Here is a 25,952-nt window from a genome sequence, read left to right as displayed (position 1 = left end):
CAATAGTTGCAAACCCGAGTGAAGTCCACCATGTAGAGCCTAGTTCTCATTGCAATCGACCGAGTATGGTATCCTGGCACATTAACTGGGGGCTTGATCAACCGCAGACGCTCCATAAGCCAAACCTGCAAAGAAGACGGGAATTAATGCCCATATGGCCAACACGAAAAGGAAAAAAAAAAGACAAAAAAAAACTGTTGGCACATGTAAAAAAAAAAAAAAAAAAAAAAAAAAAAAAAAAAAAAAGCGGGTTCTTACCTGCAAAATGATAGGACTTACCAGATAAGGAAACTCACGGTTGGCTTTTCTGTTGTCCAGCCCCAGAATGATCTCTCCTAAGCAAAGACACGCTGGGCTCTTGCGCAGCTCCATTTGTTCCACTAAGCTCAAGAAACGAGGATCCCCTCTCATCTCCTTGTCAACATGCCCTTGAAGGACATAACAGTGAAGTAGACAAAACCCGAACGCCCTGCGTCTTGCAACATAAGAAATAGAAGGATCTTCCCTGTTTATGAATCGGTTAATGAAGTCAAGCATACAGACTCCTTTTGAAGTCACAAGACGGTCAACCTCAGCCTTAGTGAGTCCAAGCAAGTCTCTAAATTTACCCTTATACCCTTGAGAGCTAAAAGGTATAGCGGGAGCATTTTCTGGATCCCATCCTCCAATAGCGGCTATTTCCTCCGGGAAAGGACAAATATCGCCTCCAGGAAAGGCGAATACGTGGAAATTAGGATTCCAATATTCAAGACAAGCATCCAAGAAAGGTTTCACGATTTTCACCAATTTGAGACTCTATATCGATCCCAAATTAAAAGCACCCATGTCATGTTTCTCAACATTTGTGAACTCGTTCGTCCACTCCTTGAGACGGTTTTCAAAGGCATCCATAATTTTGAAATTTTTTGAAGATAAGAGAGTTTTTTTATGGGATAGACAGAAGAAAGATGGAGGAATTATGTGAATAAAAGCTTCCCCGACGACTCTATTTATACTAAAAGTTGTTTCCTAATTTCCGTCAAGCCTGACCAGCTGGGGAAGTGGCGCAACACCTGCTGCGCCTCTTCCCCTGGTTGATTTCCGTGATTTTCAGCTTTGGATCTTTCCTAATTTATTTTGACAATAATTTCCTATTCCTATAGGTTATTATTTGGTAATTCCGTCAAATTACCAAATTTTATGTTTCCTAATTTTCTGGGCACGCTTTTCGAGACAACATCGACATTTTCGCCAAACGAGCACACTTACCCATTTCATTTTATTTTCTTTTTTAGGGGAATCATTTCACTCCTCACTTTACATTTTATTTCAAACTTATACATTTCTTTTTACGTTTTTTTTAGGGGGTAGCCCTCCTTACCGTCCGGTCATTTTTGCCCATTTTTGGGCACTTTTTGTCATTTTTGCTTATTTTTGGGCAATTTTTCGCATTTTCAGGTCATTTTGCTCATCTACGGGCACTTTTTTGCCTTTTCTCATTTTGCGCTAATTTAAGCCACGTGTATATTATGTGTTATGCGTGTAAATTCTGTGTAAATTTCGGCAGCATGACGGCATAAAACCGTCATCTACCAAACCTGTTTTCTAAGCTAACCTGCAGGAACAACATACAAGCCACCAGCAAAGGCACTCGGGCCGTCATATATACAACCAAAAATGCAATATATACATCAAACTGGGTTTCGCCCAAAACAGGTCCGAAAACACAAAACAAGGTCCAAAATGTACAAGTATATACAAGACATCCGACAGCAAAAGAAAGGGAAAAGCAGCTACTCCTGGATGCCACTCAACTCGGCTACAGTCGCCTCGAGGGCGGCGATCTCAGCGTCCCTGACCTCCAACTCCCTCAACAGGCAAGCTGTCTCCTCTTGGGACTGCGCCAACTCACGCTCCAGGTCTCGCTCCCTCTGCAAGTGATAAATAAATGCCTCATTTCAATCGTTTCATTCAACCATTTCAAACAAACGCGAGAAATTGCAACGAAATTCAAAATAAAGAGAATTAGAGGTTCATACCTGTCGTCCTCGGCCACCCGCAAGTGCCTCGATGGCCGTGGCCCGCAGCCGGTTGGCCACCCTCCACAACGCCACATGCTGAGACGGCACCAGTTCAATAAACAAAAGGTTTTCAATAGTAGACGAATGCATTCTTATGCAATGAAAATAGCAAAAGACAGCCGAAGCTGGGGGTTACCCTCCTCACTAAGTGCTGCCACTCTTCCAGGCCAGCATCCGTCACCTCCTCACCGAAGTCACGAATCTCGGAGATCGTCGTCATCCCCGCCGCGTCGGCGTACTCAAGGGTCTCTAGGTACGCTGGGGGCTCGACGCCTGCCACCTCGATCTCCTGCAAAGTTCAAATGAATTCTTTATTCGACGATCATTCGTCAGTTTGTCAAATCAATTCAAAAGGAAGGTAAAATATTTACCACGATCAGCCAGTACGCCAGCCTCTGGCGAACAAACAGAGAGTACTCCTCACCAGGAAAGAGAAGAGCGTCACCACCAACGTCCGCTAAGTCAGCCTCTCTCTCAGCGTCCGAAGGCTCCCTAAACATCGTCCGAGGAGGATCGACGGGAAACGTGAAAGTATCACGAGAGCACTGACGAGTCAAACGTTTGCCCAGGTACCACACTGGTCCTATGGACTTCCTCAGAAGCAACCGACTCGAGATCCTAGGTCGAAGGACCTCAGCCACGAAGGCCGGAGCGTCGAGGTAGTCCACCCAAGGTCTGGGCACCCACTAAAACAAGTAAACAAGGTCATTCCTATGACCGACTCTAAACGGGAAAGGGGAATCATTCCTGTTATTGCTCCTAAATGAAGATAACAATGAAGAAAGGAAAAGTGATTGAAGATACTTACGTCACTCAACTTTAGGGCATTCACGCCCCATCGACAAACGTCGTAAGAAGAACGCTGGCTCTTCCTACGACGCACCACCCAGTCCCTCACAACTGGGTACGCCCTCGTCTCCGGCTCTATCCTCTTGGGCGCGAAGCCCGGAAAGTAGGAGTACACCCACGCCTGCAAAACAAGATAATCGATAATGATCTTTCATGATTCGATAGAAGTAAAATAAATACATGAAGAAGTAATGATCTTTCATAATGCAAAATAGAGGTTCATACCTCCAACAGCAGCCCAGGACCGACCGTAGCAGGAGAAGTCCCCTTCTCCAACAACTCATGACGAATCATGGCCCTCATGTAGCGAGTGAGGACCGCAAAGCCAGGAGTGACCCAGTCCCACCGACCTAGGTCACTCAAGTCATCAAGGAACAGAAAAAGCTTCGTCGACAGCCTCTCCCCCTTGTCTCCGAGGTAAAGCGAAGACAAGAACCACCAGAGCCAAAGACGAGCCCTCTGCTCCGCAGTACAAGCAGGAGGAGCCACCTTCCTCCCATCCATCATTACCGTCGTCGGGGTCCTACCCGCAAAGTAGTCCCTGACGTAAGTACTCGGCACCAACCCAGGAACGGTGGCAGCACCCGCTGCCAGGTTCCAGCCGATCAGCCTCCTCGCCTCGGCCGAGTCGACTCTCACAACGGCCACACCGCAGCCTCCTCTCCACACGGCAAACCAGAAATCATGTCGTAGTCCTCCAGAGTGACCCCGACCTCCCCAAAAGGCATGTGAAAGGTTGAGTTCGTATCCCAGTATCGATCGAGGAAAGATCAAATCAGGCAAAGGTTAGCCCGAATCTTCCTTCCTTGATCGCCCTCCATGCTCCCACCAAAGCTCCGAAGGCTCCCAGCTGGATGATGACCTTCTCCTCCTTCGCCAGTCTCTCGTAGGCCTCCATCATCATCGTATAGCCGGAAAAGGACCTCAAGTTCCCGGCCTCCTGTATCCATTAGACGCAAAGCTATCTTTAGCACAAAGCAAAAGAGAAAAGAAACGACAAGTGAATAAGGAAAGGTGATAAGGAAATGGGAAGTTCGAAATTTACCAAACCCCTCGCCGTCCTGTAAGACAGGTGGCTCTTCGCTGCCCAAATGAGATGTCGACCATCCCATTTCTCAGCCCACTCAGGTGCCCCCGCTAGCTGGCGACCACCTCGTCCGACGTTGGCCCGCCTTGGGACCGCCTCGACAACCTCCTCGAAAACCTCCTCGACCACCTCCTCAAGAACGAGAAAAGGGTCGAAGTCAACATCCACATCCATGGGAGCCCTCCCCGACGTAGAATCAATGTCGCCTACAAAATTAGAGTAAATTAGGCCGCGTCAGATGACGACAACCCTCGGTGAGGGTTGTTTCAAGCCTTTCAAGCCCCGAAAACGGCCTTTTCTCGCCATCTTTTGCCATTTATTTCGAAACCCTACCACTCATGTGATAAATTGGGTCAAGTCAAGTCTAAGTCCAAGCCTAGTCAAGGGTTTGAGTCGATAATTCGGCAGCATTTTGCTATAATGGCGATTATGCCCTAGAAAAGTGTCCTGAAAAAGTCGTCACAAATCAAAAATCCGGCATGGTAGGAAGTTTACCCATTACACAAGGATTCCAAAAATCAAATTTCATCAAAAATGGGAAATCCTAAGGCCATTTTCGAAGCGATTTTCGATACAGCTGAGAAACCGTCTCAATTTCACTCAAATGCTCAATACTTGACGAAAAATCAAAAGTTTACATGGTTCTGTTCCTAACATTGCCAATTATCCATTTCTAATGTCAATTTTACAAGGCAAATTCATTTGGGGGAAAAGCCCCAAATTTTCGAAATAATTGGGTTGAATTAATATTTTTTTTTTGAAAGTTTAGAGAGATAATGTTTAGAGATAGAAAGCTTTGAAGTTTCCCTAAATTTAGGAATGGCTCGATCTAGGAAAGCTTCGTCCCCCCTAAATTCTATTAATAAAAATAAAAAAAATATTAATTCATCTGGTAATAAATCACAAAAACTTAGTATTACGCCAAATATTAGCGAAATTCGAGAGATTGTTCAGAATCGTCACGATGGTGAATGTTCAAAGGTTGCGGAATTACAAGCGTATGATCTTAGTAAAGAACTTAATGTCATATCTGAAGATAAATGTAATACTCCGTATTTTGATAATAATTTATGAAAGTAATTTATGTAATTTAATAATTGATTAAAGACATTTCTATTAGTAATTATAATAAGACGTTAATTAAATAATAAATTAATAATGCAAGTCGGGAATTGGGTTTAGCTAATATTTAGCATTGGGCCGTGTGCCATTGTTGTTTGGGCCGAAACTTATTAAGTTGGTATGAGTGTAATCGGGATTTGTATCGGGAATTAATAATAATATAATATGGAAATAATAATATATAAAGGTAATAATAATTATATCAATAATAATAATAAAGTTATGGCAATAATAAATTAGTAAATATTATATGAGAAAATCTTAGTTATGGTTAGATTAATAATACATGTAATAATAATATAATTTTTAATGGTAATAATAATAATGGTAATTCCTATACTAATTAGAATAAGGTAAATTATAGTTTCCTAGTTGACCTCGCTTTCTCTCTAATCTTACACTATAAATACCATGATAAATCTGAAAATATAATTCACAATTCACAAAGAAGAATAAAGAGCTTTTGGAGACGGAATTAGCAAGCGATATTAATAGGTAACAACTTTTAATCTCGTTTTATTTTCTTATACAGCTGAATGTCAGACGATCTTAAGACACTTAGAAACTGACCCAAACCTTGACGGAATCAGACCAAACTTTGGGAGGTAGTTCGTGGGGTTGCAAGGGTTGGAATGGGTGTAGTGGTGTTGTCTGGGAAGGCCTAGGGTGGCGATGGCAGGCGCCTAAAGGTGGTTGGTCAGGGGGGTTACGGGTGTTGGTCGTGGGGTTTTGGATGGGTAATTGGACCCATAAACGGGACTGACTTGACCTGGGTTGTGGTGGGTTGGCTTCAGGGGATTGGGTAGACCACGGTGGGGGTGTTGGTAGGGTAGCTGGTGGTGGTTGGTGTTGGTGGTGGTCGGGATTTCGCGAAACAGGGGAGAGCAGGGGGTAGTTATCGCGGGGTTTAGGGCGTGGGTTTGTGAGTTTCTAGTGGCGGTTTAGTTGGTGGTTAGGGGTGAGTTGGATGCTCTGGGTTGCAAGCTGGTGGTGGTTAGGTCGGGTAGTGACGGTGGTGCCGTGTGGTGTTGATGGTAGCCGGGTAGAATAGTGACGGGTTTTCGGTATTGGCCTGGTAGTGTTGTTGCTGATTGTTGTCTATTGTTGTTACGGTGGTGGTGGAGGTGTCATGTGTGAAGGTCGGGTCTGGTGGTTGTGGCTGGGCTGGTGGTTGTGGATGGTCTGGTGTTTGTGGGTTGTCGAGGTGTCGAGGTGTCATTGTTGTTAGGTGTGTGCGTGTCTCTCGTGTGTATAGGAGTTAGTATATGGGTTAACATGAGTTAGTTATGAGTTAGTTATAGTTATGAGTCGGGAGTGGAGTTGGGTTTGAAACGGGTTTTTGAATTATATTATACGAGATTATAATTGACGTAATTAATTAATTTATAATAAGTGAATCGAGTTTTAATAATCGTAAACCTTTAATAATTATAATAAATAAATTGGTTTGAATAATTTGTATACTAAACGGAATAAATAAATGAATAATTGAATTGAATTAAATTATAATTATTTATGATTAGGTGACGGTATTGTTGAGAAGCTTATATTGGATTTCTACTAATTGGATTGCATAATTGGAGTGCTTGCTTTCGAGGTAGGATAACTACTCAACTCGTGTTCTTTTGTGGATTGAATGGATGCGTAAATTATTATTATTTTATTGGATTGGATTATTCGTATTGGCATACTATTTTATTGGCTATCCTCAGTCTCGGACTGGGACGACATTTGTGTTTATATTGCGGGATATGAGATTGTTATGAGATTATCCTCAGTCTCGGACTGGGACGACGATGAGTTATGAGATTATCCTCAGTCTCGGAGTGGGACGACATTTGTGTTTATCCCCGGGCCAGGAGTTGGCGGGACAACGGTGTGGTGGAGCCTCGGTCAGGGACCGGGACGACTAGGGTGAATATGATGGAGAAATGGTGGTGGTATTTATTCCACGTGCTTACATCTGTTAAAGTTTGTATTTTAATGTTGTGTGATTATCCTACTCAACCTCGAGGTTGACAGTGTATTCGTGAACACCTGCGGTGAACCGTTTTATGGGGAGCAGTTTTGGCAGGTATTAAAGATTAGCTGACTTGAGAGCATTGGGATGAGAGCTCGACTTGGACCGTAGTTGAAGTCTAGATCACATAGAATAATTATACCACTTTATTTATTTCCGCTGCGAGTTATAAATATTTATACTAAGTTTTAGTTGGATAATTTGTAATAAACATGTAATCATTAAAGTTTTAATTTAAAGTACTTTGGTATTGTTGTGCTTTGTTATTCACTACCTCGGGAAACCGAGATGGTAACAGTCCCATTTATTTGGGAATGTCTAGCTAAAGGCTCCTGAATAAATGGGGGTGTTACAATAAATCAACTGATGATGAGGGTTGGCAAGAGGTTAGCTGGAAATCTCGATCGAAGTCTCCGATTGCGACGACAGGTACTGCGCCTACTCTTAAAATTGATGTTGATGATCTAAAGGGAGAGGTTGATTTCTGGTCTTCATCTGTTCTGTGTTATGTGATGGGTGCAAACCCACCTAGTTATGTGATTGGGGGTTTTGTGCGTCGTTTGTGGAGAAAACTCTCGATTGACAAGGTAGCGTTTAAACCTAATGGCCTTTGTATTGTGCGTTTTAAGAAGATGGAGGATAAGGAAGCAGTATTGGCTGGTGATCACTATTTTTTTGATAATAAGCCCTTTATTGTCAAATCCTGGAGCATCAATGAACCTGTAGTTAGGGCTAAGGTTGATGTAGTTCCTATTTGGGTTAGGTTTTATAACCTTGGCCTAAAGTTCTGGGGTGCTGCTTTAACTAAAATTGCAGGTTTAGTTGGTAAACCAATTTGTTCTTATACTATTACAAAAGATAGGAAGTTCCTTGACTTTGCTAGATTCATGGTGGAAGTACAGATTGGTCAACAGCTGCCTGAGGTTATTGAATTTTTTTATGAGACTGGTATGCTGATCACACAATCTGTTCACTATGAGTGGAAGCCAATTATTTTCTCTAGCTGTCATGGAATGGGGCATGAGTCTGGGTTATGTAAGAAGGTTGTGCCTAAGAAGAAGGTTGTGCTGTAGGGTAATATCCGTATAAAACCCCTTAAAATTAAGGACTATAACGCAAATTATCATGTGATTAATTGTCATAAACGAAAAACAAGAGAAACGATAAAAGAATAAGAATCAACCTCGGGTCCTTTGTATAAAACGGCCTAAGAACAGAAATCAACGTAGATTTCCTCCTAATTGTTGCACCCAAGATCGTCTGAGACTATGCCCCTTGTGCTAGAAATTGCTCTCTAATTGCTTTGCAATATTGAGAGAGCCTTTTTGTGAGTTTTGATGTGAGATCTAGAATTTCAGAGAGAATGCCTCCAAAACCCTAATTTTTGTACAAATGACAATGATTAGGTCAAAAGGAGAGAAGGACTCTCCTTTTGTTCCTCTCGGCCAAACCGTGTGCAAGGGGAGGGAGTGGGCTTTCCACTTTCTCCTTATTTAACTCGAGGTCCGACTCGTTTATGCTAAATGTATATGACGGGTTTTAATTATAAATCGTCACTCGTTATCGGATAATAAAATATCGACTAATAACACGAATCAGTCGACAAGTTAATACTTGTCCGACAATGACAATATTGTATAATTAATCAACTCAATATACATTAATTAAATATAACCGTTTATATTCAATTTGCGAATTAACCGCTTAATTCACCTTAGCCAGTATTATTTAATCCGTATTAAATAATTATCTCAACATCGCGTTTGACTAATTATTAGTCAATAACTCTGACTAACCGCTTAGTCATATTAGGCATCAACATGACTGTATTTTCATACCGTCACATCTCTCAAACGTATCCTATAGGTGTGACTTTTAGGGACCAGTTGATCACCGCCATCTGTATGACAATAACGTCAAACTTATCTAGCAAGCCAACCGTTATTGATAAACGTGGACCAACTGATAATAATACAAAAGTATACCCTTTAATCCTTTTAGAGATTTATATGTCATTGCACTAACTGTGGAGGACACCAGCCCCAACAAGCTCCCACTTGTCCGTACAAGTGTACGTGCAATAACGTTATCCGCACTAACTGGAGGACACCGGCTCCAACAAACTCCCACTTGTCCGTACAAGTGTATGTGCGATAACCGATTCTCATATCCATTTAAAATTTCTCCCACTCAATGTAAAACAATTTGCAGATCCGTATCCGCAAAGGTCGTATTTTACAATCGATCTGTATCAAGAGTGGTTTCCCCGACTAGAGAGTAACTTAACAGATAAAACGAATCCGTATTCGAGCATGGCCATGCATTTCGATTCTGACTCCTCGAGTGGCCCTGAGAAATATCGAGTACCTGATAAAGGCTGAATATTTCCTTCAACTCGACTCCTGCCGATCTAAGCACAGCATGAAATGACCCAGAAAAAATCTACTTAGCCCCCTGTTACGGATGACCATGAGAAAGAAACCAAAATCACCCAAAATCTGCCTTAATCTCAAGAGACAGTCGATAGTCAAAAGAATCGACTCTTAGGATCACCATGGAGGTCCTATCCACGACCTGGCACCGAATGTTATAAAACATTTAGGACTCCACGTCGTTGTCAACATTGTGTCCTACGAGATATCCGTATAACTCGCCTCTGTGATTGGTCAGTCAACTGTTTGACTTATGGCTCGTTGAACCCACCATCAACCAGCGTCACAAAATAATTGCCAGAGTTATCAGCTCAAGTGGGCAATTAAGGACCAAAAATATAATGTTTGTTCAGTTCACTTTGTGGTGTTCAAGATAGTCGTACAATTCCACATGTAAAACAAAATATATAAATATCAAAACGATGATGTCGTATAGAGTACACAAGAAAATGAATCTAATCCATAAAAGAGTACTACAACTCAGGAACACGTTTAATTCCCATGGAATTAACATGCCCTTCATGCTTATCTTGTCGTAATGGTTTAGTGAGAGGATATGCTATATTATCATCTGTAGCAATATTTTCTATCACTACCTCCTTTTGCTCCACGTAATCTCGGATTAGATGAGCTTTCCGTTGTACATGTCTAGACTTGTTGCTAGACTTAGGCTCCTTAGCTTGGAAGATGGCACCTCTATTATCGCAATAGATGGTGATCGGGTCATTCGAACTAGGCACTACAGATAGTCCTTGTAAGAATTGACGCATCCATATCGCTTCCTTTGCGACCTTCGGACGCGGCATAGTACTCGGACTCGGTCGTAGAATCTGTTTGTAACACTTTGTTTGGAACTCTTCCACTGGATCAGCAGCTTGCCATTAAGAGTAAAAACGAATCCAGACCGAGATTTCGAGTCATCTCGATCCGTTTGGAAGCTAGCATCTGCAGAATCGGTTGCGCATAGCTTTTGATCGCCTCCATAAGTCAATGCCCAATCTTTAGTCCTCCGTAGGTACTTAAGAATGTTCTTGACAGCCATCCAATGTGATTCACCTGGATGCTGTTGGAATCGACTTGTCATACTCAATGCATATGCCACGTCCGGACGTGTGCATATCATGGCATACATGATTGATCCTATAGCCAAGGCATAAAGAATCCGTGTCATGCGCTCTTTCTCTTCCGGTGTCTCTGGTGCCTGAGACTTGCTCAAATGCACCCCTGGAGCCATAGAAAGAAACCCCTTTTTGGAGTTAGTAATGTGAATCTCTCTAGAATCTTGTCTATATAAGACTCCTGACTGAGAGATAACATCCGACGTGATCTATCTCGATAGATACGGATGCCCAAAATTCTTTGTGCCTCACCCAGATCTTTCATCTGGAAATGGTTCTTCAACCATACTTTTACCGAAGTTAAGAGAGGTATGTCATTCCCAATCAGGAGTATGTCATCAACATACAATATTAGGAAGACAATCTTACTCCCACTCGACTTGATATATAGACATGGTTCCTCGACCAATCGAGTAAATCCATTTTCTTTTATCACTTGGTCGAAACGATGATTCCAACTCCGAGAAGCTTGCTTAAGTCCATAGATGGAACGCTTAAGCTTGCACACTTTCTTAGGATGTTCAGGATCGATGAAACCTTCGGGTTGTACCATGTACAACTCTTCCTCCAAATAACCGTTTAAGAAGGCGGTTTTCACATCCATCTGCCAAATTTTATAGTCATGAAAAGCGGCAATCGCTAAGATAATCCGAATGGAACGCAGCATGACTACGGGTGCAAAAATTTCATCGTAGTGCAAACGTGGCACTTGGATGAAACCTTTAGCAACTAGTCGTGCTTTATAGATATCTTGTTGACCTTCCACAAAATGCTTTATCTTGTAAAGCCATTTGCATTGAAGGGGACGAACCTTAGCTGGCAAGTCAACAAGATCCCATACGTTGTTCTCATACATGGAGTCCATCTCGGATTGCATGGCCTCAAGCCATAGCTTTGAGTCGGAACTGGTCATGGCACCTTTATAGGTTGCGGGTTCACTACTCGTTAAGAGCAGAATGTCATCTATGTCATGTTCCTCGACCATACCTATGTATCTGTCCGGAGGAATAGAGACTCTTCCCGACCTCCTAGGTTCCTCAGGAATACTAACCGCAACCGGGATTGAACGAACTGGTTCCTCCAATGGTTGCTCGGTATTTGGTTCTGGAATCTCCGACAGCTCGAAGGTTCTATTACTCTTCGCATTCTCGAGAAACTCCTTCTCTAAGAATGTCGCACTAGCCGCAACAAATACACGTTGTTCGGTTGGCGAATAGAAGTAATGGCCAAATGTTCCTTTAGGATAACCTATAAAGTATGTCTTGACCGATCGCGGGCTGAGCTTATCCTCGTGTCTCCACTTGACATAAGCCTCGCAGCCCCAAACCCGTATAAAGGACAAGTTAGGGACCGTTCCCTTCCATAGTTCATATGGAGTCTTGTCAACAGACTTTTAGACGGACTTGATTAAGTATTAGAGCAAATTACAAGAAGCATAACCCCATAATGAATCAGGCAATACGGTGTGACTCATCATGGATCGAACCATATCAAGTAGTGTTCGATTTCTCCGTTCGGACATACCATTCAACTGAGGTGTTCCAGGTGGAGTTAACTGTAAGGCAATCCCACAGTCCTTAAGGTGTTGATCAAACTCGTGTGAAAGATACTCGCCACCACGGTCTGATAGTAGTGTTTTAATCTTTCTACCCAGTTGGTTTTGTACCCGATTCTGGTATTCTTTGAATTTCTCAAAGGACTCACTTTTATGCTTCATTAAGTAGACATAACCATATCTACTTAAATCGTCCGTGAAAGTGATGAAATACCTATAGCCTTCTCGTGCGGTGATTGACATAGGTCTACACACATCCGTATGTATGAGTCCTAATAGGTCGCCAGCGCATTCCAACACCTTTGAAGGAAATTCGAGTCATCTTACCAATGAGACATGATTCACACGTGCCAAATGATTGAAAATCAAAGGCCGAGATAGCTCCATTCTTTATGAGCTGTTTAACACGTTTCTCATTAATGTGTCCCATACGGCAGTGCCATAGATAAGTTTGATCTTTGTCACCAACCTTTAACTTTTTATTCATTACGTGCAATATTTTTGGTCCGATCTAAAACATAAATTCCATTCATGGAGACTGCCTTGCCATAAATCATATCGTGTAATGAGAAAATGCAGCTATTATTCTCTATTACAAATGAAAAACCAAGTTTGTCAAGTGCAGAAACTGAAATAATGTTTTTGGATAGACTGGGTACATAATAGCAGTTATATAAAAATAACTCAAATCCGCTAGGAAGCTGGATCACATATGTTCCCCTCGAGACGGCAGCCACTCGTGCTCCATTCCCGACACGCAGGTCCACCTCACCCTTTACAAGGGGTTCGATGTTTTGGAGCCCGTGCACATGATTGCATAGATGAGAACCACAACCAGTATCTAGTACCCAAGTTCCGTAACTTGCATGGTTAATCTCAATCATATGAATAAAAGTAGAAGAAGAAGAAGACATACCAACAGGAGTAACGCAACCTGCTTTTATGTCCTCATGGTATACAGGACATGTACGCCTCCAATGCCCAGTCTTGTGGCAATGGTGGCATTCCATGTTACCGGTCTTGCTCTTTGTCGCGCCTAGTGAGGTGCTCGACTCACCAGGCCCACTCTTACCTGATCCCGACTTCTTAAACTTCGGCTTGCCTCTCGCTAGGTCCGCCGAGCTTTGCCCTTACCCTTGCCCTTGTTTGACACAACGAGAACATCTTGTTTCATGCTCCCACTAAACTCCATGTCCTTCTCGGTCTGTACGAGAAGGGAGTGTAGTGCATGAGGACTTTTCTTCAAATCATTCATATAGTAATTGGCTCTAAAGAGCGCAAAACCATCGTGGAGTGAATGAAGCATGCGGTCAATCACGATGTTCTCACTGATCTTACAATCAAGTGCCTCCAGTTTCTCAACATTCTCAATCATGCTGAGAATGTGTGGGCTAACCGGTTGGCCCTTCTGGAGTTTCGCCTCAAAGAAGCGACAGGTATGCTCATAGGTCACGATTCTCGATGCTTTCGAGAATTCCTTAGTGAGTGTGGTGAAAATCTTGTTTGCACCTTGGGCTATGAAGCGTTTCTGCAAATTGGATTCCATTGCAAAAATGAGTACGTTCTTTATCGCACCCGCTTCCATGACGAAATCGCTATACGTGGCGATCTCGTTAGCTCCAGCCGTGGGGCTTGGGTTTGGCGGGATGGGCTTTGTCAGATATTTGAGCTTCCCGTCGAAATGGCGGATTCCGTAATGTCGCCTCCCGGTCCGCGAAGTTTGATCCATCATTCTTCGATCGAGTAGACCGATTCATCCGATTCATGAAGATCCGGCCGTGGACTCACGGTCCAATGTGGCACTTGGCATTGGGTCGTCCATACGGCCAGCCATTTTGTTATTAGCAGTTTAAATGATCGTGTTCTACACTGAAAACGAAAGAAAACAAAACGAAATAAGCAACTCATCGAGGTGATTTAAGTCTATTTAAAAAATACATTTTAACGCGTAGACTCATTGCACTTGTATAATCGATCTACCTCAAGAATTGTACAAGTGATCCCAAGACTCAATTTCCGTAAATTGATAAGCCAACTGTTTGGCTAGTTCTACCGTTAGAACTCTTGGTCGATAGATTTCCGTAAATCCTATCTTTAGTCCACCATAATCACAGGATCGTACGAGTGACCATAGTGTTGAGATAAAATAGGTCAATCAGTTCCAACTTACCCGACGTAGAAGGGGTCATATTATGCCTACCGACGAAGAAGGGATTCATTGGAGTTTGTCCTATAAAGACTATTCTCAATTTTTGTTTATACGAGGAAGATCCCATCAACTTAGTTTTAATTCATTTTAAGTGAACGAAAAACTAGCATTACGTGAATGAATTAACTTGGGTGATGGCTTATTTAGACCGTGTGACATCTGTATGTCAAAGAAAACTAACGCGTAACCTCTATATGAGTCAGTTTTCATGCAATTATTAGGTGGTTTGGTTTTAGGCGGAATATGATGCAAACTATCGTTACGATGAAAAACATAAAAATGCAAAACGTAAATAAAAGTCCTAGTGTGGCCTATCCTAGCAAAATGAACATAATACAACTTTGGAATCCACTGTTGGACCCGAGAAGCTTGTCTTGATGTTCCATCTTGATCCATGAAGCGGGAGTGAGCATCCGATCTCCATCTTTGGTCTTCTCAAAATTACAATTTAAAATTTACAAAATATAAACCTATTTACATTCTAAATTAAAACTGTAATTACAATGAAAAATCCAAAACGGAGATGCGAGATCTCAAAATACAACCAAGACACGTTCTACTAAGGCCACACTAAGTTACAACCGTTTGTAAAAATAAATACGTAATAAAAACATTCATGGCATTCAAAAGTAACGAAAAATAAAAATGCATCAACTAAAACAAAATTTATTCGTGACATAATTCCGTAATTATGTTAAATTTATCCAAACCACCTTTTAACGATTAAATAATGTGACAAAACCGCTTTTATCATCTAAATTTTTAATCCATAACAATTCGTTACTTTAAACCGCTTTAAAATAACTAAATGGTACGTGTGTGAACCGTTTCACAATCAAGCGAGTGTACAAAATCCGTATTGTGTACAAAATATGGCCGAAAAAAAATAAAACACAAATTTTTTTTTTTTTCAGCGGCTTCACCGAGAGCCAAAAAAATCGAAACATAATCGATTTGACAAAATAAAATCAATTGCAATTTTGACCTAATTCGTATAAAATTAAATCTACAATTGATAAAACCTTAACATATTGCTATAAAGACCGATTATAATAACAATATGCAAAAATTAATCGAAAACAAAACCAATCGATCGAGACACTACAGTCCTCGATCGACTGAACAGTTTTGCCGACTGTTTATAACAGCACGAAAAAAAAAAAAAACAGCCGTGTAAAAAAAAAAAAAAAAATTCGGCCGCAAACCGTGTGCAAGGGGAGGGAGTGGGCTTTCCACTTTCTCCTTATTTAACTCGAGGTCCGACTCGTTTTTGCTAAATGTATATGACGGGTTTTAATTATAAATCGTCACTCGTTATCGGATAATAAAATATCGACTAATAACACGAATCAGTCGACATGTTAATACTTGTCCGACAATGACAATATTGTACAATTAATCAACTCAATATACATTAATTAAATATAACCGTTTATATTCAATTTGCGAATTAACCGCTTAATTCACCTTAGCCCGTATTATTTAATCCGTATTAAATAATTATCTCAACATCGCGTTTGACTAATTATTAGTCAATAACTCTGACTAACCGCTTAGTCATATTAGGCATCAACATGACTGTATTTTCATACCGTCACATCTCTCAAACGTATCCTATAGGTGTGACTTTTAGGGACCAGTTGATCACCGCCATCTGTATGACAATAACGTCAAACTTATCTAGCAAGCCAACCGTTATTGATAAACATGGACCAACTGATAATAATACAAAAGTATACCCTTTAATCCTTTTAGAGATTTATATGTCATTGCACTAACTATGGAGGACACCAGCCCCAACATGTGCTAGTTAAGAAAGTGTGGGTTCCTAAACCAGTGGTACATCAGAATCCGGAGCTGCAGCCTCGGGTTCAACCGGCAGTACAGACAGCTCAGGTGGAGATGGTACAGTTGCCTCAGATTGACCCTAATGATGTGGTAACTCCCATGCCAATGAGGGGTAATTAGGTCCTAAACTCTATGACACCTGCTAGAATTTTTAATAGACTGTCAAAAAGGAATGAGGTATTCTCTCAAGGAGGGCCATCTTTTGTTAAAGTTTTAAGCCTGTCTTTGAGGAGGAATTTGTTAAGCAGTCTAGGGAAAGGGAGACTTACTCAAAACAGTGAACATGGTTAGCTTTGGATTTTGGAATGTTCATGGCATTAATAAAGTGAATAAACAAGGTGATGTTAGAAAGTTTTTACATATGAATAATGTAGGATTCATTGGTTTACTTGAGACTAGAGTTAAGTCTTGTTTTATTAATAAGGTTTAGTCTGGTCTTGGGGATCACTGGCAGTTTCTAAATAATAATGATGTGAGGGAGGGTGGTAGAATCTGGGTTGTTTGGGATACTAATATGTTTGATGTAGTAGTCCTGGTTAAAACTGCTCAGGTTGTGCACTTGTCTATTACTTGTGTTCAGAATGCTTTTAACTGGCATTGTTCTGTGATTTATGGGTTCAATAAAAATGCTGATAGAAGGAATCTTTGGCAGTCTCTTTTAGACATCCACTCTACCATTCATGGGCCGTGGATGGTCATGGGGGACTTTAACAATGTTTTAAATATGGATGAAAGGATAGGGGCTCCTGTTACTGTGGCTGAGGTTAAGGATTTCCAGGATTGTGTGGACTCTTGTGGGCTGTATGATTTGAGCTCCATTGGTGCTTACTTTACCTGGAACAACAAACAAGAAGGAGATGAGAGAGTTTTTAGTAGGATTGATAGAGTTATAGCTAATGATGCTTGGATTCTTAATGGTCCTGAGGGTACCATTACTTTTCTGCCTGAAGGACTTTATGATCATAGTCCTTGTCTTATTGAGTGTTGGAATGTTCAGATTAGACAGAAATCAAGTTTTAAGTATTTTAATATGTGGGGGAAACATGAGCAGTTTAAGGAGATTGTGAAGAAGGTTTGGCAGTAAGATGTGTATGGCTGTAAGATGTTTCAAGTGGTTAAAAAGCTGAAATGGCTGAAACATCCTTTGAAACAGCTGAATAAAGAGAGCTATGGTGATATTGAAAATGCTGCTAAGGTCAGTAAGTTGCTTTTGGAGGATATTCAAAGGAAACTTCAAGTTGATCCTGCTAATTCCCTTCTCCAGCTGGAAGAAAGGATTGCTTCTCATTCTTTTAAGGAGCTTGATGATGCTAGGATTGAGTATTTGTCTCAAAAAGCTAAAGCTCAATGGTTTCAGAGTGGTGATGACAATACCCAATACTTTCATAGCTCCTTAAAAGCTAGGAGAGCTCAGAACAAGGTGTTGCAAATAAAGGACATGAATGGTCAGATGTGCTCTGAAAATGCTACAATTGAACATGCTTTTTTAGAGTACTACACTCTGTTGCTTGGTAGTTCAGCTCCTGTCATAAAAGTTTGTTCTGGGGTTGTTCATAGAGGTGCTATCCTGAATGGTGAGCAGGCTAAGGATCTCACTACGGAGGTGACTGAGGGAGAAATAAAGCAAGCTCTCTTCTCCATTCCTAAGGAGAAAGCTCCAGGTCCTGATGGTTACTCCTCTCAATTTTTCAAAGATGCATTTGAGGTGGTAGGGTCTGATCTAGTTGTAGGAAATATCGGTATACTTCCCTTTAAATTATAAGGATTATAACGAAATTATATTTATGAATACTAGTCATAAAAGAATTTACATAAACAAAATAGAATAGGGATGAAGAATCAACCTTCGGTCCTAGCAAAATCGGCCTAAGAACAATATCGCAATGATATTCGCCTAATCGTTGCACCCAAGATGATATGAGATATGCCTTTGTTCTTGCTAGAATCGATCCCCAAAATCTTTTAATTAATTTAGGGTTTTGTGTTTTTGTTTTTGATGAGAGTGTGCTAGATTAAAATTAGGTTAGAAAAAAAAAGTCCCCTCCTCCCTCTTAAAACCGTGTAAGATAGGAGAGTATTAGGGTTTTTTTTTTCTTTACTTTTTTTCGGTTCAAGTAACAACCAAAATAAGGATAAAATCCTCTTATTTTCGGTTATTCTCAAATTTTATATAATGTGTATATTTATCCAATTGTCTATATATCGACATGTATTAATAAGTCCACTTATAACAGTTTGCAGTCGATTTATCAATACCAGTCTGTCAACATTTACTATGACAATATTGTATAATATATACATTAACTATAAATACCGCATATTTATAATTTGCTAATTAAATATAACTGATTACATTTAATTACGAATTAACATCTTAATTCGTTTAAGCTAACAGTATATACATTAATTAAATATAACAGTTTATATTCAGTTTATGAATTAACAGTTAATTCGTCTCAGCTAATATTATTTAATTAGATTAAATAATCGTCTCATCAACACATTGACTAACTGTTTAGTCAAATACATGGACTAACCTTTTAGTCATATAAGGCATCAATGTGATTACATCTCCATAATCACATCTCTCAAACACATCCTTTAGGTGTGACTTTTAGGGACCAGTTGATCACCGCCATCAGTATGATAATAACGTCAAACTTTCTAGCAAGACAACCGTTATTAGGTAATCGTTAATTAACTGATAAAATAAGAAGTATACCCTTGTGAACCTATAAGAGATTTATAAATGTTATCACACTAATTTGTGGAGGACACAAGCTCCAACACTAGTGGCATCTGTTAAGGAATTTTTTACCACTGGAAAAATATTGCAGCAGGTTAATGCTACTGTCCTTTCCCTTATCTCTAAGAAGAATGCTCCTGAATCTATCCTTGATTTTCGTCCCATTGCATGTTGTAATGTGATATATAAGTGTATCTCTAAGGTGATATGTTCCAGATTGGCTACTGTGTTGCCAAGTATTGTTAGTATGAATCAAAGTGCTTTCATAAAGGGTAGGGAAATTGTTGATAACATCTTCATTTGCCAAGACTTGGTGAGGCTGTATAATAGAAAGAATTGCTCTCCCAGAGTGATGATGAAAATTGACCTGAAGAAGGCTTATGACTCCATTGAATGGAGCTTTATTGAAGGTATGTTGATTGCTCTTAATTTCCCCAAGAAGATGGTGCAGTGGATAATGCAGTGTGTCACCTCTACTTCTTTTTCTTTATCCTTGAATGGTAACCAGTTTGGGTATTTTAAGGGCCTTAGGGGGATTATACAAGGGGATCCTATGTCTCCCCTTGTGTTTACATTATGTATGGAGTACTTGACTAGGATTCTGGACCTGGTCACTGCTTCAAATGAGTTTCACTTTCATCCCCTTTGTAAGAGGCTCAAGCTTTGTCATCTGTGCTTTGCAGATGACTTGCTTCTCTTTTGTAAAGGGGACTTAAATTCTGTTAAGGTTTTGATGAGGGGGTTCCTATCCTTTTCTGAAGCTTCTAGTCTCTGCTTTAATCAAAGTAAGTCTGATCTCTATATGAATGGGGTGAGTCAGATGGTGAGGGCTCAAATTTTGCAGTTGTCTGGTTTTCAGCAAGGGACCTTCCCATTCAGGTATTTGGGAATACCCATTTCTTACAAAAGAATATCAAGTGCTGATAGTAATGTGTTGGTGGATAAAATTGTTAATAAAATTCGGGGTTGGGGCACTAAGAAGCTCAGCTATGCAGGATGGTTGGTCTTGGTGAAGCATGTTCTTACTTAAATGCATTCTTATTGGGCTAGGATTTTCCTTCTGCCTAAAGGAGTGATTGCTAGAGTTGAGGCTATTTGTAGGTATTACTTGTGGTCTCATGCTGAGAATTTGGCAAAAGTTCCTCTTATAGCTTGGGAACAATGTTGCTTGCCTCTTAAGTATGGTGGTCTGGGTATCCTTAATGCTGGACTTTGGAACATTGCAATGCTTGGCAAATATGTCTGGTGGGTGGCTCAGAAGAAGGATTCTCTGTGGGTTAAATGGGTGAATCACATTTACATAAAGCATCAAGACTGGTGGGAGTATCAAGCTCCTTGTTATTCTAGCTGGTCTTGGCGTCAACTTTGTAAAGTGAAGAGCAAACTTTCACCTGGGTTCACTGCAGGCATGTGGCCTTGCTATACTGCACGGGATGGTTATCAATGGCTGCTGGGTCAGCCTCAGAAGGTTCAGTGGTTCTCTTATGTGTGGAATAGGGTGGCTCTCCCTAAAGTCACCTTTATTAACTGGCTGTTCATCAATCATAGACCGCTAATAAAGGATAGAATGGGCAGGTTTGGTATGTTAACTGATGGCTTATGCTTTCTTTGTGGGAATGCTGATGAGTCTAGAGCTCATCGGTTTTTTTATTGTGGGTTTAGTAGGAGATGCCTACATCTGGTACAGTTGTGGCTCCCTGCTCCTTGGCAACCTAATGTGGTAGAGTGGCTAATTCAGTGGAGGTGTAGATCACTGTTGAAGAAGCAAGTGTTAATGGCTGTTATTGCTGGTCTGATATACCTGATCTGGAACAGTAGGAATATCAGTCGAGTAGAGCATAAAGTGAGTAGACCTGAATGTGTGCTTAAGAAACTTCAAAGCCTTACAGCTTTAAGGGCGAGGGGCTTTGTGCAATTTATGGGTAGACATAGAGAGTATGACTAGATCAAGAGTCATATCTTAGTCCATTAATGTGCTAGTTTGTATGAGCTTGTTCTGGTGTATGGTGAACGTTTGAGGTAATTTGCCTAATTATTAATACAATTTCACATTTCACCAAAAAAAAAAGAAAGCCCTAATTTTTTCGATCAAAAATCAAGCAAATGCAAATATTAAAGCAAGAATGAGACACATAACTCGATTAGTCATGATTAATGGAATGATTTGGTCAAATTTTGTCGGATTTTGGTTGAAATTTGAGAGAGTTTTAATAAGAAATGTGTTTTGTTAATTATGAATGAAACACGGGTTTTTGCGAGTTTTTACTCAGACATGGTTGATCTCAGGAAAGGACGCAGCATCTGCTGCGCCTCTTCCCCAGCTTCCCTCTAGCTCAATTTTCAAAAGTTCGTTATAAGTTGGTTACTTGTGGGCCCATCTTTGGTGCGCCTCTTCTCCAACACCATATATCATATATTTGGTCTATTGGACATTTATTTTTGTCAGGGCCCGTATTTTCAAGCAGACTGCGAACTGTCGCAGTATTTTATCTTCGAGCAGACTGTGAACTGTCGTAGTATTTTATCTTATCTTCAAGCAGACTGTGAATCGTCGCAGTATTTCATCAAGACTTCGCTTATAGCAACGAGCGGATTTCGCCCTTTTAATCCACCGAGAGTCCATGACAGCCGATTGTACTTCTCGAGAGACGGACTTTGTTTGGAAGCAGACACCAGCAGATTCCCAGAAACGATCCAATCAAAGATAAGAATCATCAACATATTCCCCGACGAGAGTTCGCTTGAAGTCGACGCAAGCAAATTCCCCCAGCAGTTTCTACCCAAGTCCTGCTGTTCTCAATATTATTCGTTTCAAATGATCCTTTCAGACAACTTTCAAGTAACCTTCAGAATCCCTGTGACCCCTAATGCTTTCAGACATCAAGCTATCTTCAGACCAAAAAGTTTTGTCGAAGCGCCTTCAGTCTCATTTCACCCAGGGGTGTCTCAGGTATGGTCTCTTCTTATGGCTGGCGAGCTTCATTACGTAGTCTAATGGACTTTAAACGACCATCCCCGATAGTCGACAGACTCTAACATGTACCCGACGACAGGTCCTTGGCTTAGACCCTTTGAGTCGCCTCGCGTCGCCATAGTCGTCAGGTTGTAATCTTCGATTGACCTGATAGCTATACTTTGACTTTCGCATTGTCCAAGCCTCAGTCAAAGTGGGGGCTCTGTAGAAAACTCATTTCTGCACCTCCTGCCAAACACCCGGTGATGATTGGGCCGCATGTTTGGTACGCGGAATGATTTATGACAGTTCGTAAGTTTATCGTCAAGTGATAGCTCAAATACTTGTGTCTACCCCTTGGTCGTCATCTACGCACCGATACGGTCGTTTTGACAGTAATTAGAGTTCATTTGGAGTCCGGGTCAAAAACCGCTTCATTTTCTATAAACCGTTTAAAATGCCAAGTCGGAATGTCCTAGAATATTCCAGATATTTATTCCATAATTTAATTTTATATCATTTTGGTAAAATATATCCCGAAAATCTTATTTTAGGGAATAAGGAAGTCGAGATCTACCGCAATTCCATAAAAGAAACGCGGAAATCTTTCTTCCGCAGGAGGAAACCTCTGGGGAAAGGACGCAGCACCTGCTGCGCCTCTTCCCCAACTCTTTCTCGCGTATTTTCAGATCTTTTCGAGATTTGTTTCCAAAGTTTTAGTCATTCCATAATTCCTCCGCGTGATTAGTATAAATAGGGACCTTCGTTCCTCATATTTCTCACGCGAGTGTCCGCCCTTCTCTTCTCCATTTGCATTCTAAGACCGTGCTCTAAGCTTATTGACGTCTACGTTCTTGATCAATCGACCAAGTAAGCTCGGATCCTTCTGAGTACCAGTCACGTTGCATGACCGACCAATTTGACCAACTATACCTCAATTAATCGATCAATTTAATCTAAATCCTCTTACGAGGGCACTTTCTTTATACATTCGAGTCGAGCAATAACTAAACGTTAACTAAGTTAATCTCGGTTCGTCAAACATGTAAGTCTGAGGGTGTAAATCCCATCTTTTGTTATTGTATTTTATTTTTGTATTAACTAATTTAAGATTTACGTCAAAAGTATACTTAAAACCGATTTCTAAAACCCTTTTGTTAAACTGTTTTTACGAATTAACGAGAGGCGGGGCGTCGAGAAGAAATGCGAGCAAGAATCGCTGCGCCTCTTGAAGAGTCGCAAAGATCTCGCCGCGCCTCTTCCAGAGGCTGCCGCAGTTCCTGCTTTTCTTCTTCTTCCTCGCCTCTTTGTTAATCCGTTCCCTTTTCCTTTGTTTTCTTATTTTCTTCTCTCTTATTCGTATATAATAACTTTAACACATATTCATAATAAATATTACGCTTTAATTCCGACCTAAATCCCTTATAATCAATATTTGCGGGTTTTCGTCATTAAATCAAACCCGGATTTTGGAGATTCGGTTTGTTCATATCAAGTCTCTGGAATTCGATTTTTGTACATATTTTTACCGATTATCACGTTTGTCTAATTCGTTTTCGTCTCTATAAATAACCCTAATTAATTTGTAATTAATTTCTAATTAGTTTCATCTCGTTTTAATTCGTTTTTATCGCTTTTATGACAAATTCATATGTAAATAATGCGTTAAATCACTTTCATCCGAGTTAAATATCCATAATCAACCATTAAACACACCAACGAACATTAACAATTCGCAGTTCTGACTTCACAGCCAGAACTCACCTCAGAAACAGACGCAGTGACCACTGCGCCTCTTCCAAGAGATGCAGCATTGTTGCGCCTGTTCCGGGTTGAGTTCTGTCTCTGAACTTCCGTTCTTGCTTTGACCTAATTCATTAGTCTACGTATTAATCGACTATTGATCGTAATATCACCCCTAATATGTCCGTATTTTCTAACCTATTTTATTTTCTCCTATTTTTCTTAAATTATCCGTCTTAAATATATTTTTGACGTAAATCAATTAATTCATTGTAATTACTGTAACTTTTAATTATTGCATTTATTTATTTATTGTATTGGATGATTATTTACTTGTTTTCACTTGTAATTAATTCTAAACCCTACTTCGACATAATTGTTTGCTAATTACGTGTTCAACGACATAGTTAATTTTCACATGCTAGGATTAATTTGTGGATGTTGCATTGCATGCATATAATCGACAACATATCGAATACAAACGATTTCCCTAATCATTAGTAGAGACCGTTATCGAGGCGGGCGGGATTAGGTGTTCATTAAAAGGACTTCCTAATACGTATCATCACCTCTTACTCCAGGTCTCTATGAACATCCGTGTTCATTGGCATCCACGAGAGTCATTCTAGACATAGAATGCTAAGGGTAACGAGTTCTTAGTGTTCATGTCACTACTTTGTGTCTGCGAGGTATTCGAACGGTTCCAATTTCCCATAAAAATTGGTGGCGACTCCACAAATGCAAACGCTTGTTTCCCAAGCGCCCCCAAGAGTGTGTTGATGGCGTATGGATGGCTGAACGCACACGACTTTACAACATCCACAACACACTTGAAGAAATGATTAGAGATGGACATATGATCGCGCTTATCATTACTCTAACTGATAAAGTTTCGGAGAAATACCTTCAACACGACACAAAAATGTGTCTCGGAGATTCATCACCTTAGCTTTGATAAACAACATCAGGAGACCATCGAAACCAATGAACCATCAAGAGTGAGCAAAGTGCACTTATGCCCATAGTACGTAGAAAGAAAAGGCGGAATGCGGACCAAGGCTTACCTCCAAAGAAGAGAAAACTCCTACACTTTGGTAAACACTCCCCTGCGGACACGAAACTCGTAGCCTAGAAAAGCGAGTACGTAGATAGCCAGCGACATAGAAAACAACTTAAAGAACCCCCTAACCAAAACCATCTCACAAGGCTAGATAGAGATGAGCACAACACAAATCGGATGTAAAGTTACAATCGTCATTCTTGACCCCTTGTAATACCGAAGAACAACCACCCAAATGGGTAAGGGACATGACACCCTTAACCAATAGGATGTTATTATTAGTAAAAATTGGACAAGACGAGGACCCCAATCATTACGAGACAGGACACCCATGACCAAAAAGGGGTTATTTTTGATAAAAATAGTGGAAAAAAACAGCAGCATGAATGTTATATTTTAGACCACCGAAGCCTTCCAAACCAACACCTCATCCAACTCAACTCAGACCACGCCGATCACACCTCAAAGACACAACATCAACACTGACCCGCTCCATTCAAGGACTATGGCAAACCCACCACACCAACCAAAGCAAATAAGAAAACAGCCAACCATCACCAAGGGACGCGACCACCATCGACAACCATCGACGACACCCCGACGAAATCTCAACACAACACAAATGATCTTACATGCAACCACTCTAAGCAACGAAAACCCAAGCAGAAACCTTTCAAAACGCAAAATGAAGCCGATATGTGGGCGAAGGGGCGAGGGGGAGTGGAACACCATATCACTCCACAATGCAACACCAGACGATGAGAGAAAGATGGATTATGTCCATCCCAAGGACACGATAGGTGGGGGAAGGGGAACACCATATCGACCCAAAGAACAACAAACATAACCACCAAGGCACAAACAATATGGGTAATACCCATCCCAAAACCGACGAACACTAAACAGATCCGAGCCAAAATGCCTTACCGGGGACGGGGGAAGGGGCCAGGAGCCGGGGAACACACCTCGAACACACATGCAAGACCGAAAGCAACTGGGAACCAGGAGAGCGTCCGGGACAGAAGAGGCGCACCGATCCTAGTCTTCGACTTCTCTCTAAAATAATTCTCACTTCTCTCTAAAACAAAAACTTAAAAACCTAATTTTCTTTGCTTCCGCCGCTGCCTCTTTCCCACCCCCCACCCACTTT

At 40.8% G+C, this 25,952-nt stretch overlaps 3 protein-coding genes across 3 annotated transcripts; all 3 read left to right on the top strand.

Moving 5' to 3' along the window:
• The first annotated feature begins 7,650 nt into the window (after positions 1-7,650).
• On the top strand, positions 7,651-8,211 carry LOC141590249 (uncharacterized). The gene has a single exon (XM_074410853.1). It carries the CDS (start codon positions 7,651-7,653, stop codon positions 8,209-8,211), a length of 561 nt encoding a protein of 186 aa, XP_074266954.1.
• An 8,603-nt stretch (positions 8,212-16,814) lies between these two features.
• On the top strand, positions 16,815-17,384 carry LOC141590248 (uncharacterized). The gene has a single exon (XM_074410852.1). The coding sequence runs from the start codon at positions 16,815-16,817 to the stop codon at positions 17,382-17,384; it is 570 nt and encodes a 189-aa protein (XP_074266953.1).
• Positions 17,385-20,076: 2,692 nt separating this feature from the next.
• LOC141590247 (uncharacterized) lies at positions 20,077-20,991 on the top strand. The gene has a single exon (XM_074410851.1). It carries the CDS (start codon positions 20,077-20,079, stop codon positions 20,989-20,991), a length of 915 nt encoding a protein of 304 aa, XP_074266952.1.
• The last annotated feature ends 4,961 nt before the right edge of the window (positions 20,992-25,952 follow it).

This window comes from Silene latifolia, chromosome 7, assembly GCF_048544455.1.
Source record: "Silene latifolia isolate original U9 population chromosome 7, ASM4854445v1, whole genome shotgun sequence".
Taxonomy (NCBI): Eukaryota; Viridiplantae; Streptophyta; class Magnoliopsida; order Caryophyllales; family Caryophyllaceae; genus Silene; species Silene latifolia.
The sequence above is the reverse complement of the archived record's forward strand: the minus strand, read 5'-3'. Positions and strand labels throughout refer to the sequence as shown.

Excerpts from the sequence above, each read along its gene's own strand:
- LOC141590247 (XM_074410851.1), top strand. The coding sequence starts at position 20,077 with ATGCATTCTTATTGGGCTAGGATTTTCCTTCTGCCTAAAGGAGTGATT.
- LOC141590249 (XM_074410853.1), top strand. The coding sequence starts at position 7,651 with ATGGGTGCAAACCCACCTAGTTATGTGATTGGGGGTTTTGTGCGTCGT.
- LOC141590248 (XM_074410852.1), top strand. The coding sequence starts at position 16,815 with ATGTTTGATGTAGTAGTCCTGGTTAAAACTGCTCAGGTTGTGCACTTG.